Below are 12,823 nucleotides of genomic sequence, written 5' to 3'. Positions count from 1 at the left end.
CAACGGAGATTGGAATACGAACCAGCCGCATTTGATTCCGTATAGAGATTACACCAGAAGAATACTGACGTTCTTCAAGAAGGTGAAGTTGTACCATGTCCCCCGGGATGAGAACCAAATGGCTGATGCTTTGGTAACTTTGTCGTCTATGATCAAAGTTCATTGGTGGAATCATGTGCCACATGTTGCGGTGAATCGACTCGAGAGGCCTGCGTATGTGTTTGCAGCCGAGTCTGTTGTGATTGATGAGAAGCCGTGGTATTATGACATCAAGAACTTCCTCAAGACTCAGGAGTATCCTGAAGGTGCGTCGAAGAATGACAAGAAAACCCTGAGAAGGCTAGCTGGAAGCTTCTATTTGAATCAAGATGGTGTGCTGTATAAGAGAAACTTTGACATGGTCTTGCTCAGATGCGTGGACAGACCCGAGGCAGACATGTTAATGCAGGAAGTTCATGAAGGTTCCTTTGGTACTCATGCCGGCGGACATGCAATGGCTAAGAAATTGTTGAGAGCGGGTTATTACTGGATGACTATGGAATCCGATTGTTTCAAGTATGCTTGGAAGTGCCATAAGTGTCAAATCTATGCTGATAAGGTGCATGTACCACCAAGCCCTCTGAATGTCATGAATTCGCCTTGGCCGTTTGCCATGTGGGGCATTGATATGATTGGGAAGATTGAGCCCACTGCTTCGAATGGACATCGCTTCATCTTGGTTGCGATTGACTATTTCACCAAATGGGTGGAAGCAGCTTCCTATGCTAACGTTACCAAACAAGTGGTTACCCGGTTCATCAAGAAGGAAATCATATGTCGTTATGGAGTTCCTGAGAGAATCATCACTGACAATGGTTCGAATCTCAATAACAAGATGATGAAAGAGCTTTGTAAAGATTTCAAGATTGAACATCACAATTCTTCTCCTTACAGACCGAAGATGAATGGTGCTGTAGAAGCGGCAAACAAGAATATCAAGAAGATTGTGCAGAAGATGGTCGTTACGTACAAGGATTGGCATGAGATGCTGCCTTTCGCTTTGCATGGGTACCGTACCTCAGTACGTACGTCGATCGGGGCAACCCCTTACTCCCTTGTGTATGGTATGGAAGCTGTTCTACCTGTTGAAGTGGAGATTCCTTCTCTGAGAGTTTTATTGGATGTCAAACTGGACGAAGCCGAGTGGATTCGAACAAGGTTTAACGAGTTGAGCCTTATAGAGGAGAGACGGCTAGCAGCTGTATGTCATGGACAGTTGTATCAGCGAAGGATGAAGCGAGCCTTTGATCAGAAAGTGCGTCCTCGAAGCTATCAGATCGGTGATCTAGTTTTGAAGAGGATCCTCCCTCCCGGTACAGATAACAGGGGCAAGTGGACTCCTAACTATGAAGGTCCGTATGTTGTGAAAAAGGTATTCTCCGGTGGAGCCTTGATGCTTACAACTATGGATGGTGAAGATTTTCCGTCTTCTGTTAACTCAGATGTAGTCAAAAAATACTTCGCATAAATTGACCCGCTGGACAAAAAGAAAAAAGAGTCCAGGCAAAAAAAGGGGCATCCCGGCGAACCAAAAAACAGAAAGAAAAGGTTCGGGCAAAAATTAGGGATAAAATGAAAAGAATTTGTACACCCGGTAAGTCGAAAACCCGCAAGGGCGGCTTAGGCAAAAATGGGTATCCCGGTGGGTTGAAAACCCGAAAGGGCGATCCAGCCAAAAGAGGGATAGCGAAGACTACAGTCTGAGTTGTCTGTACTTCATCAAGCTTTGTCATCTGCCATCTCGAAAGATGTGATCCGTCCAGTCATTCTTCTCAGAAAGCAAGGAGTTGGGAGGAAAACTGATAATCTGTGAGTTATAACAGAATTGGGAAATAGTGGATGTCGTGTTCACGTTGTCATTAGGATAGATTTTTCCTTTTGTGCGCAATTACCTCTTTCTAGGAATTGCCTCCCAATGTATTTGCCTTTTCAGGCACATTTTCAATCAATAAAAATCGTTATTCAGATAAATAGCTCTTTGGTTTTTATTTTTACTGTTTTGTTTGCAAAAATGTCCGAATTTTTGATAAGCATTGCATATAAGAACATGAAGGCTACACAATAACGTGCAAAAAGACAAAACTTTTGAAAATCATTTTGAATGTTGAGGACACTTGAGCGTATCTTGTCCATGTATCCCCTGGGGGCATTTTGTTGTGCTGTTTTTCAGGTTGGCATCTGTGAGGACGTTTCCTCAGCAGATATTTTCCCCAAGCAAGTTTGGAAGCTATCAGAGATATGTTCCCCTGCGGAGACGTCTGTGGATAGTGCCTTCTATTCCCCAACAGATCTAAGGATTGCCTATCCCCAGCAGGCTTGTATTTGCCGATTTCCTCCCCGAGTGAGGCAGGTTCTTTGAAATTTATCTCCAGCATTTATCCTATCTGTGGACTGAAGGATATCCCCAGCGGAGTTTACCTTCCCCCAGCAGCAGTGCTATTCTTCAACATGAGTGAGAAGTCGTTGCTCTCCTTGCAGAGTCTCCCCGCAGAGTTGGAGTACCCGATCAGTTTTGGCTCCCCAGCCGGAATCTTTCATCATTTTTGCATTTTTGCATTTTAGTGATCATTGCATCCTCAAACTGCGTAGCATTCCCATTCAATATGGAACATTACGCCATAGAAAAATTCAAACATATGCATTCATGTGTTAACCTCACCAGACTGTATCCCCGGCAGAGGCGGATCATTTCATTCAACATCAGCACAGCAAGTCTGCTACAGATGCTCTTGACAGCATTCAGGATTGATATCCCCACAGAGGTTTATTACCTCACCCGTTGGTGACAGAAAGTTTGTTTCTCCCCAGTGAAACCCCCAGCAAGTGGTCAACCTTGCCTTGACATATCTAAAAGTCGTTCTTGTGATACCGGTGAGTGTCATACTAGCACTCGCGTGTGTTTCTTTGTTTGGTGTCGGTAAACACCATTGTTTCGGTGTCTGTAAACATCGGGTATTCTCCCCAGTCATCAGTAAATGTCTGGTCATCATCTTTTGGTGTCGGTAAACACCATTGTTTCGGTGTCTGTAAACATCGAGTCTCACTCCCGTCATCAGTAAATGTCTGGTCATCATTTTTGGTGTCGGTAAACACCATTGTTTCGGTGTCTGTAAACATCGGGTATTCTCTCCAGTCATCAGTAAATGTCTGGTCATCATTGTTTTGGTGTCTGTAAACATCGGGTTTTCTCCCCAGTCATCGGTAAATGTCTGGTCATTTTTTGATGTCGGTAAACATCCTCTTTCGATGTCTGTAAACATCGAGTCTTTTCCTCAGTCATCGGTAAATGTCTGATAATCCCCAGTAGAGTCATCGGTAAATGTCCTATCTGGTTTCCAATTGCAAATATTTGTTTTTTCCCTTAGTGAAGTGTTCCCCAGTCATCGGTAAATGTCTGGTCGTTTGTTTTAATGTCGGTAAACATCATCTTTCGATGTCGGTAAACGTCGAGTCTCATCCCAGTCATCGGTAAATGTCTGGTCATGCTTTGTTTCCTTGTTGATAAAATCAAGATCCCCAGAAGTCGTCGGTAAACGTCTTGTTTGATTACACCACAAAGATTTTGTTCCTCCTCAAGTGGAGACGCCATCGATAAATGGCCCTGTATGCTTCGATATTGGTAAATATTGAATGCCCAGTTTTATCCGCCATCGGTAAATGGCCCCGTTTTCTTCGATATCGGTAAATATCGGATCCCCAGTTGCAGTAGCCATCGGTAAATGGTCGAGTTGAAGTTGATATCGGTAAATGTCAAGTTTCTTTGAAGCCACCATCGGTAAATGGTTTTGCTTCCTTTTACATCAGAAGTTGTTTCCCAGCAGCCATCGGTAAATGGTCTTGCTGAAGTTGATATCGGTAAATGTCAAGTTACCAGCTTTTAACCATCGGTAAATGGTTTCGCCTTTCTGAAGTTGTCAATTGCAGGCGTCATCAGTAAATGACGTGGTTCTTCTTGTATCATATCCGGCAGAGTGCAAATTTCTACGGTTCTTGGTATTGAATCCCTGTTTACCCTGAAAGTTTGACAGCCGTTGCTCTCATCCATTCGGGTTCCCAGCTGATTGAATAGGGGCAGCTGTAACACCTCAAATTTGCACCTATCATTGTACATACATTCTCATATTAGGTCATAGCATATCATGGTCCATTTACATAGCATTGCATTGTCCCATTTGCCTCAAGTGCAAGCCAATCAAGAAATTAGGTCAAACTGATCAGGAGATCAGTCAACCAAGCAAGCAAGTACAAATTCTCAAGAAGCCAAGGCCCTAGGGTTGGTCCAACATGTTCACATGACTTGGGGATCCATTTGAAGTGTTTTGGTCAAGGATTGGATGTTCAGAAGTCATCAGTCAATGCACAGTCAGTCAGAAACCCTAAAAGTCAACTGTTGGTCAACTGTCCATTTAATCAGTGATTTGATGATGGAAATTGGTTTGAGAGGTCTCATTCATGTCAATATAGGCCTCATATATCATGTCAAACACCATCATGGAAGAATTTGAAGCCAGATCATAAATTTCCAAAAATGGAAACTGGACCTGTAACTGAAACTTACCAAAAATGGAAAGTCTTGATCCTCAAACTTACATCATGATACAAGCTTCAAATGAATTTTTTCCCAACATGAAAGTTGAAGATCTTGTTCTCCCATTTCCAAAAAGTCCAAGAACATTCAATTCCCATGTATGGTTGGCAAGTTATGATCGAATCGTTTTCAGAAATTTTTGAACTTCAAAAGGCCATATCTCTCAAACCATTTGGCCAATTTGGGTGGGGTTTTTTCCTACAAGTCACATTTGATCCCCTCTTTCCAAAAATGTAACCATCATTCACCAAAACATCACCATGCAAAATGGCCTTTTTGAACTTGCCTTAATTAATTTCAAGTGAGTTGAATTTTGACTTTTCAAAATAATCATTTTTAAACCATTTGGCCAATTGAAATAGTTCAGAAATGTGGTTTATGACTTGTTGGAGACCCATTCTTGTGCAGTACACATAGCCATCACCTAGTTGCTTGAAAATTGGAAAGAAAGTACACTTTCACCCACTCTACTCCATATTTTCTTGAACCATCAAGTACCACAAAAACAGCAGACACACATCATTTTTTCTGCTGAATGAAACCCCTAGTTGCAGCCTCTAACCACAGAAATCCTCATTCTCTCTCATTTTGCATTTTCACCAAATTGCAATTTCTGTTCAAAACCTTCAAAGCACTCAAGCAAATCTTCATTGTTCCATCACTTGGCCAACATTTGAGAGCCTTTTGCAGCAGCAAACATCAACTGTATAGCAGCCTCGAGTTCTGCTCTCTCAAAGGACCATCCATGGCAGATTGGATTTCAAGCACGAGCAAGCATCCATGAATCAAGCTTTCTTCACCATTCAACTTGTGGAAGTATAATCTCCATCTGTTTCAAGCATTAAGGGCCAGAAAACCACTACGCCAAAAAAGTTTTTTAACAGCGCATCTTAGACAGCGCTTTTGAAAGAAAGCGCTGTCTAAGGTTAAGATAAAAATAAAACACGGAAAATGTTCTAAAAAAATAATGAAAGCGTTGTCTAAGGGGGGGTCTTAGATAGCGCTTTTAGAAAACGCTGTCTAAGACCCCCCTTAGACAGCGCTTTTAGAAAGCGCTTTTAAATATAGACCTTAGTCAGCGCTTTTGAGAAAGCGCTGTTTAAAGTCTTTCAGTTTAAACCATATTTTATTTTCTCTTTCTCTCTTTCGTATTTGTATTAAAACAAACAATTTGTTTTCAACCGCCGCCACCGCCGCCGTCAAACCCCTCTTCCTCTCATTCTCAAACTCCTTCACCTCCAGAAACTTCCACCAACACAAACGCTTCAGATACACCTCCTCCGCAACTAAATTCCCAATTTCCAATAAACCCCCCTCTTTCTCCGCCAATTTGGGGCTTTCTGGAAAAGCCCTAGTTTCTACCGTTCCACCACAGCCAGAACCAGAACAAGAACAAGAACAACCACAATCTTCCAAATTGCTCACTCTACCCACCATTCTCACTCTTGGCCGTGTCGCCGCCGTGCCGCTTCTTGTTGCCAGTAAGTGTTTCCCCTATTCCGCTCACTGCAACATTTTCATTTTCAATTTTATCTATTTTTGTATATAATTGTGTTCTGTGTAGCTTTCTATTTGGATGGTTGGCAAGGAACAGTAGCTACTACCACAATCTTCATTGCTGCTTCTGTTACAGATTGGCTTGATGGTTACATTGCTCGCAAGGTTATTCAATTCATTTCAAACACCACTAACTAACCCTATATTTTTCTTCTATCACTTTTTTCTTTTACTAAATTTGTTGCTTGCAATGCAGATGAATTTAAAATCTTCATTTGGTGCATTCTTAGATCCTGTAGCTGATAAGGTATTTCTTCCAATTCTTAACTTTTGATGCAATTGCAATTGCATACCGAAAGGCACATGTTAATGAATCTAAAAGTAGAAAATTTGTATTGAAACTAATAATGTTAAACATGCATGTGTTCTACTCAATGCAGCTTATGGTTGCTGCCACATTGGTTTTATTATGTACTAGACCTTTGGATGTTGGTTTGTTTGCACAAGCACCCTGGTTACTACCTATACCTGCCATTGCCATCATTGGCAGAGAGGTAATGAATGCTTATCTGACTTCTAATGCATGCTTTACTAATAAGCTCTTCTTTACATCATTGGGAACTGTGTGAGGGTCCTTCTTCATGTATCACTAAATTCATGCATCTTAATTGTTTTGTATTATTATATTTCTTTATTTTGTTCCATTTTTCATATTTTGTTCTTTGATGTTTTGTTTGTAACGTGTTTATGTGTACTAATGAATGAACTCTTACTACACCAACTTACCTTTACAATTAAACTGGTGTTCACTGTAACAGTCAAAGAATAAGAATTACTAATGATGTTATTTTTCATACTACTGAGTGAACTGGGCCGAAGCCAAGGTGGGTTAGATAATCAGTTTGTGTGTGGGAATGGAGATTTTTCAAGCATTTGATGATCTATTGTTTTAATCTACGGTGCTCTGGGAGCGAAATCTCTGATAGTTTAATTAGGGGTGACATTTTGTTTCCATCTTGTGTATATACCTGTAATTGTATTTTGCTTTGGCATGTTGGTGATGCATAATTAGTATATAATTACCCAAAAGCTTAATTCTCTGACTCACTGAGATCCATATTTATATGGTAAATTAGCCATACTCGTGTATTTTCATTATGCTTTTGAGACATCATACTTTGCCCTGATTTACTGGTTTTGCATTAGTGACCAAATCAGATACCTTATAATTTTTGGACTGAACTGCACTTGGACATTGTGAACTTGCCATGATTAAATGAGTTGGTTAACTGAACTTATTAACTTTCTATGGAATGATGAGTTTATTGTATTGAAAGTGGTGATTAGATGGAAAACAAAACGACTAGTTGTTGTTAATACCATGATGCACTGTGGTATTGAACTGCTTGTTGGAGATTTTTATAGGCATGCTGCTGGTTGGTATGGCAGACTGGCTAGGGTTAGGTTCAGTTCATCCAAAGAAACTGTTACTAATTAACTCTGTTTAAAGACTGTCAGTTCTTGTGCAGCTGGTTGAAAATGAATTGTTCGGTTATGCCCATAAGAGTGCTATCATATGAGAGCAGTATCACTTGTCTCACTTTATGTTGCTCGGTTTCATGGACCATGCTTGTATCCACAATTGTGGATTCACAAAATTCGGTTTGCGCTTTGAATCGGGAGATTGAAACAAAGGACATTGTTGTGTACTTTACACACCATCTTGGCTTTGATTGTTTTGCAGGACTGATCATTTGTGTTTATGGTGGCAGGACTGGATTTTCACTCTAGAAAGACACTGTACTGTTAGAGGATAGAAACTATCTGTTTAACTATTAAGTGGAAATGTTTCGTATATTCTCATGTGCTATATCGATTTGGTAGGTGAGAGAGATAACTTCAATATGGCAGACAGACGAGCTTAGGCGCCAAAAACCCACTCCGGTTGATGAAGCTAGAGCTGGTAAGTTTCTCGAGTATCAAGGTTTTCTAGTTCACGTGAAAAGAAAAATAACAACTTGGCATATAATAACATTTTTTTTATCTTCCAAGGTTTGAATATAGTGGAGCAATCACTCTGGAAAGCTGTTCCTCATTATTTGCGTCGAGTCAGCAATGCTTTAAAGAAGGTCTATCATTTTTACTTCATGGTCAATTAGCTGCATTTAAATAAAATGACAGAATCCCAAACAGGAAAGTCCGGTTTTCAGAAGCTTTTAGAGCCACAGCTTCCTCAACTTCCTGGAATTGCTCCTTATAGAGTTGTCTTGGGAAATGTAAAGGATAAGGTATTGCTTCAGATTGATTCCGGTGATGAGTACTTGAAATCACATATTTTCGGTTTTGATATAGCAACTCGCAATTTGAGTTTAAAATCACCATTCAAATAAATGCATGAAATTTGTGTGTTCAGCTTGAGAGGAGCCGTAGACGGTTAGAACTTCTTCTTGAGGATGTTGCATGTGACTACGATCCTTTGGATTATTATGAAACTGCTGACCAGCTTTTGGAACCTCTGCTTCTCTGCTATGAATCTCTGGTACTCTTTCTCATTCCCTCTTTTTCCTGAATGGTTTGTCCACACTCCACAATTGCTATTTAACCTTCCGTGTCTTCAGCAATCATACGGATCCGGGGTGCTAGCTGATGGTCGACTTGCTGATCTCATTCGTAGAGTTGCTACCTTTGGAATGGTTCTAATGAAGCTTGACTTGCGCCAGGTCTGATTTGTATTTGATTTTTATCATTTCTGTAGTAATCAACTATGTTCTGAAACGATCTGTATTACAGGAATCAGGGAGACATGCTGACACGCTTGATGCAATCACAACGTATTTGGATATGGGTACTTACAGTGAATGGGATGAAGAAAAGAAATTAGATTTCTTAACTAGAGAGCTGAAAGGGAAGAGGCCACTAGTTCCTGTCAGTATAGAGGTGAGACAGTTAAGAGTTTTCACTTTTTATACAATGTACCGAGTCTTGACCAGTTATATTACCACCATTGTGATATTTCTAATTTACCGAGGCCTGTGATCTATTCAAAGTTCTTGCTATTTCTGATTGGTATCTTGATTTTTTTAGGTCCCGGCTGATGTTAAAGAAGTCTTGGATACATTCCAAATTGCTGCTGAACTAGGGAGTGATTCACTTGGAGCTTATGTGATCTCTATGGCCTCAAGTGTATGACTAATTGCTTATGGCTACAACTTGTGCTAAATCATTAATCAATCCTCAGATCCTTCATTTTTCTATCTAATTATTAATGAAATTTTATCCACTTTTTATTGATTGTCAGGCAAGTGATGTTCTTGCAGTTGAGCTTTTACAAAAGGATGCACGGCTCGCTGCTACTGGAGAGTTGGGAAGAGCATGTCCTGGTGGAACGTAAGTAGGAAACCTTAAGTCGAACTTATTTATCTTTCAATTTGTGTGATCGAAATGGTGCTTTAGATGAAAAATTACTTGTCTATTATGTTTGTTTTGTGAATATTTGAATCTTATGACGTGTTTACAACAGGTTGCGGGTTGTCCCTCTATTTGAAACCGTGAAGGACCTAAGAGAAGCTGGTTCAGTTATCCGGAAACTTTTATCAATAGACTGGTACCACGAACACGTCATTAAGAATCACAACGGTCATCAAGAGGTACCTTTTTAATCCGAGGTGTATTTGATTTTATGTTACAGTTATCATGTGAAATTCATTTGATAGTGTTGTAAATTTGTATATGCAGGTTATGGTTGGATATTCTGATTCTGGTAAAGATGCTGGACGCTTCACTGCTGCATGGGAACTTTACAAAGCTCAGGAGGATGTTGTTGCTGCTTGCAATGATTATGGTATTAAAGTTACACTGTTCCATGGCCGTGGAGGCAGTATTGGCCGGGGTGGTGGCCCTACATATCTGGCTATTCAATCCCAGCCACCCGGATCTGTGATGGTAGGTTATACATTTAGCTTTATCATTGTTAATTTTTTTTCTTTCTAAAAATGTTCTGCTTGATGCGAAGGTTAAGAGGGGACGCGGTTGTAAAATTTTCCCATGGTGCATTGCAGGGCACACTTCGGTCTACTGAGCAGGGAGAAATGGTAGAGGCCAAGTTTGGGTTACCACAGATAGCTGTTAGACAACTTGAAATATACACAACCGCAGTACTACTCGCAACTCTTTGTCCGCCTCTCCCACCAAGTTGTGGTTGGATTCATAGAATCTGACTACGATTGGAGTTTTGGACATTTGAAAGTCGTGGAGCGTTGGTGTATGCTAAGGACAAGTTTCAAGTGGATTTTTATTGTTGTACTTGAATTCCAAGTGTTTTGAATTAGGATTGTAATGTGAGTGTGGGAAATGAATGTATGAATTGGGCTAAAGTCGTAATGTTGTAATTGTAGTGGTGATTTTGTATGTATGGAAATGGTGGAATGAATTTAGTTTAATGAAAATGTAACGAATATATTTAGAAATTGAATGGTTGTAAAAAGCGCTGTCTAAGGGGGGATTAGAAAGCGCTTTAGGCAAAAGCGCTGTCTAAGGGGGGGGGGGCTTAGACAGCGCTTTTTGAAAAGCGCTGTCTAAGGTATACCTAAAAAAATTAAAATAGAAGGGTCTTAGAAAGCGCTTTTGGCCAAAGCGCTGTCTAAGGGGGGGGCTTAGACAGCGCTTTTAAGATTTAAAAAAGCGCTGTCTAAACCTTTAGCAGCGGAGGTTTAGACAGCGCTTTAAAGCGCTGTCTAAGGCTAAAAAAAGCGCTGTCTAAGGTCTTGTTTGTTGTAGTGAACACTTGAATCTTCATTTGCTCTTCAGAACTGGTAACCTCCTCATTTTGTTAAATCAATACATGCTTTAAAAAGATCTCTCCATGCTGAGCTTCATGATGGTTTTGTTTTTTGAAATGGTTGGATATTCATGAAGTTATGTTAAAATGAAGTTTGATGTTGATTTGCATTCTTGCTCGATTCTTGAGCTTTGTGATGATTTAGTGAAAACCAATGATGGATTCATGTTGCTTGTTGTTTGCTGATCATTTTTGTATATACAATTGCATTTTCTGGAAAAAAATTGGATGAGTCGAATTTGGAAGAGATGAAGGTACTGTTACTGTGTAGAAACCCTAATTTCAAAATCCATTTCCCAGAATTTCTGTTTGTTTCACGTGCATGGCATGGTCTGTTAGTCAACAACCAATAGGAACATTTCATTCTCGTGGCCAAAACGACCGCGTATCATTAAGTGGCACGGATAATTACAAAAATGCCACGGCCGTGCCCCCATGTCCCATTAAGTCATGTTGTTTTTCCATTTTTATTTCATTTGTGATACTCATCTTGTAAAAATCATAACTCCACCAATTTTAATCCAAATTTCATGGGATTTTTTGCATTATCTTCATCATGATCTCTACTTTTTTATCATAATTTTTCCAGAATTTTGTGATCAATGGATTTTAATTGGTATGAGGGTTTGTGACATGTATGCATATTTTGTATACTTTGCCAAAACATTTGTGAAATGATGATACTTTATCCAATGGCTCCCAAATTTTGTGTGCTTAAACTAGACACATTGATGGTGATTTTGGAGTAGAGTTTGTGAATTTATCATTGCTGGTTTGTGAGTTATGAATTTTTGAATTAGGGTGTGACAATTTGTGTCACACCATTGATGTCCAACTTCATGATTTTCATTACCATGCTTCTTGAACTCAAATTGGTTTGAATTTTTGCATGAATGTACTCTTGTATGTCTAGTTTACATGTGAATTTTCTTGGAATTATTTGTGGCATTTCCTAATTGTTTGAGATTTTCTCCCCTGTTTAGTCAAATGTTGACTTTTTGTGACACATGTTCCCATTTCATTTGTGAAATTCTCATACTTTATTAGATGGACATGAAATTTTACATGAGATAACTAGACATCCTCATATTTGCCATGGTTTTAGTCCCATTCATTTATCATACACCATCTCTGATTTATGATTTTTCTAAGTTGATGCATGTTTGGTTGACTTCTTTGAGCATGTCCAAAATTGCTTTGACTTTCTGATTTTCATTGACTGCCTTCCACTTGTCCAAATGAGATGAAATTTGACATGCTTACCATGCTGTGGGTTGTGATTGGTCATGATTTATTTGGTGATTTTTGGAAATGTTTAAGATTGCTTTTGATGCAAGTCTTTCTGTTGACTCCTATGAGCTTCTGAATGCCATGCTTTGACTTCTTTTGTTCATGAAATGATGATGATGATTGATATGAATGTGAAACCAATTGGGTTTGCTTCCTAAATGTTTGAATTTGATTTTGATTGGACATTGCTTGCTGTTTTGACTTTCTCATTTATTTTTGACCCTAGGCTTGTCCTAGTGGTCCTGTGACTTATGTTTGAGCTTGTGTTTTCAGGTTGACCAACAAATGACCAATGAAGCCAATTATTTTGATATGAGTTTGCTTGAATATCATGACTAACATGCTTGTTTTGTAGGTTGCTTGGCTCACATGCCCTGAACCTTGTGCCTTGCACATTTATCTGCTTGTGCTGACTGTTAACCTTTGTTTCATTCTGATTTAACTTTGACTTGTATACTAACTGTGCTTGACTGATTTCAGGTACTTTAGTTGCTTTTAGTTCCTTGTGAACTTTGCTTTGCTTTGCTTGATAAGCAATTTGCATTGAGGTATGCCTTTCTATCTTCATGTAG

The 12,823-nt window shown here is 39.5% G+C and overlaps 2 protein-coding genes across 2 annotated transcripts; both read left to right on the top strand.

Annotated features, from left to right (window-relative positions):
* Window positions 1–5,807: 5,807 nt before the first annotated feature.
* On the top strand, window positions 5,808–6,753 carry LOC127103059 (CDP-diacylglycerol--glycerol-3-phosphate 3-phosphatidyltransferase 1, chloroplastic-like; the record flags this gene model as incomplete). The annotated part of the gene is made up of 4 exons (XM_051040353.1): window positions 5,808–6,108; window positions 6,192–6,289; window positions 6,381–6,431; window positions 6,565–6,753. Coding segments are annotated over 4 exons (639 nt in total), but the record flags the coding sequence as incomplete, so codon positions are not given.
* Window positions 6,754–8,276: 1,523 nt separating this feature from the next.
* LOC127103058 (phosphoenolpyruvate carboxylase 4) lies at window positions 8,277–10,341 on the top strand. The gene is made up of 9 exons (XM_051040352.1): window positions 8,277–8,412; window positions 8,538–8,663; window positions 8,743–8,844; window positions 8,915–9,061; window positions 9,209–9,307; window positions 9,423–9,511; window positions 9,645–9,771; window positions 9,860–10,066; window positions 10,183–10,341. The coding sequence occupies exons 1-9, from the start codon at window positions 8,299–8,301 to the stop codon at window positions 10,339–10,341; spliced, it is 1,170 nt and encodes a 389-aa protein (XP_050896309.1). The 5' UTR covers window positions 8,277–8,298.
* Window positions 10,342–12,823: the final 2,482 nt, after the last annotated feature.

Source organism: Lathyrus oleraceus, chromosome 7 (assembly GCF_024323335.1).
Source record: "Lathyrus oleraceus cultivar Zhongwan6 chromosome 7, CAAS_Psat_ZW6_1.0, whole genome shotgun sequence".
Taxonomy (NCBI): domain Eukaryota; kingdom Viridiplantae; phylum Streptophyta; class Magnoliopsida; order Fabales; family Fabaceae; genus Lathyrus; species Lathyrus oleraceus.
The sequence above is the reverse complement of the archived record's forward strand: the minus strand, read 5'-3'. Positions and strand labels throughout refer to the sequence as shown.

Bases quoted from the DNA above. Each gene is read 5' to 3' on its own strand.
- LOC127103058 (XM_051040352.1), top strand. From the start codon at position 8,299: ATGACAGAATCCCAAACAGGAAAGTCCGGTTTTCAGAAGCTTTTAGAG. The intron at 9,512-9,644 runs GTAAGTAGGAAA...TGTTTACAACAG, and splicing joins AGAGCATGTCCTGGTGGAAC to GTTGCGGGTTGTCCCTCTAT. The intron at 10,067-10,182 runs GTAGGTTATACA...GGTGCATTGCAG, and splicing joins AGCCACCCGGATCTGTGATG to GGCACACTTCGGTCTACTGA.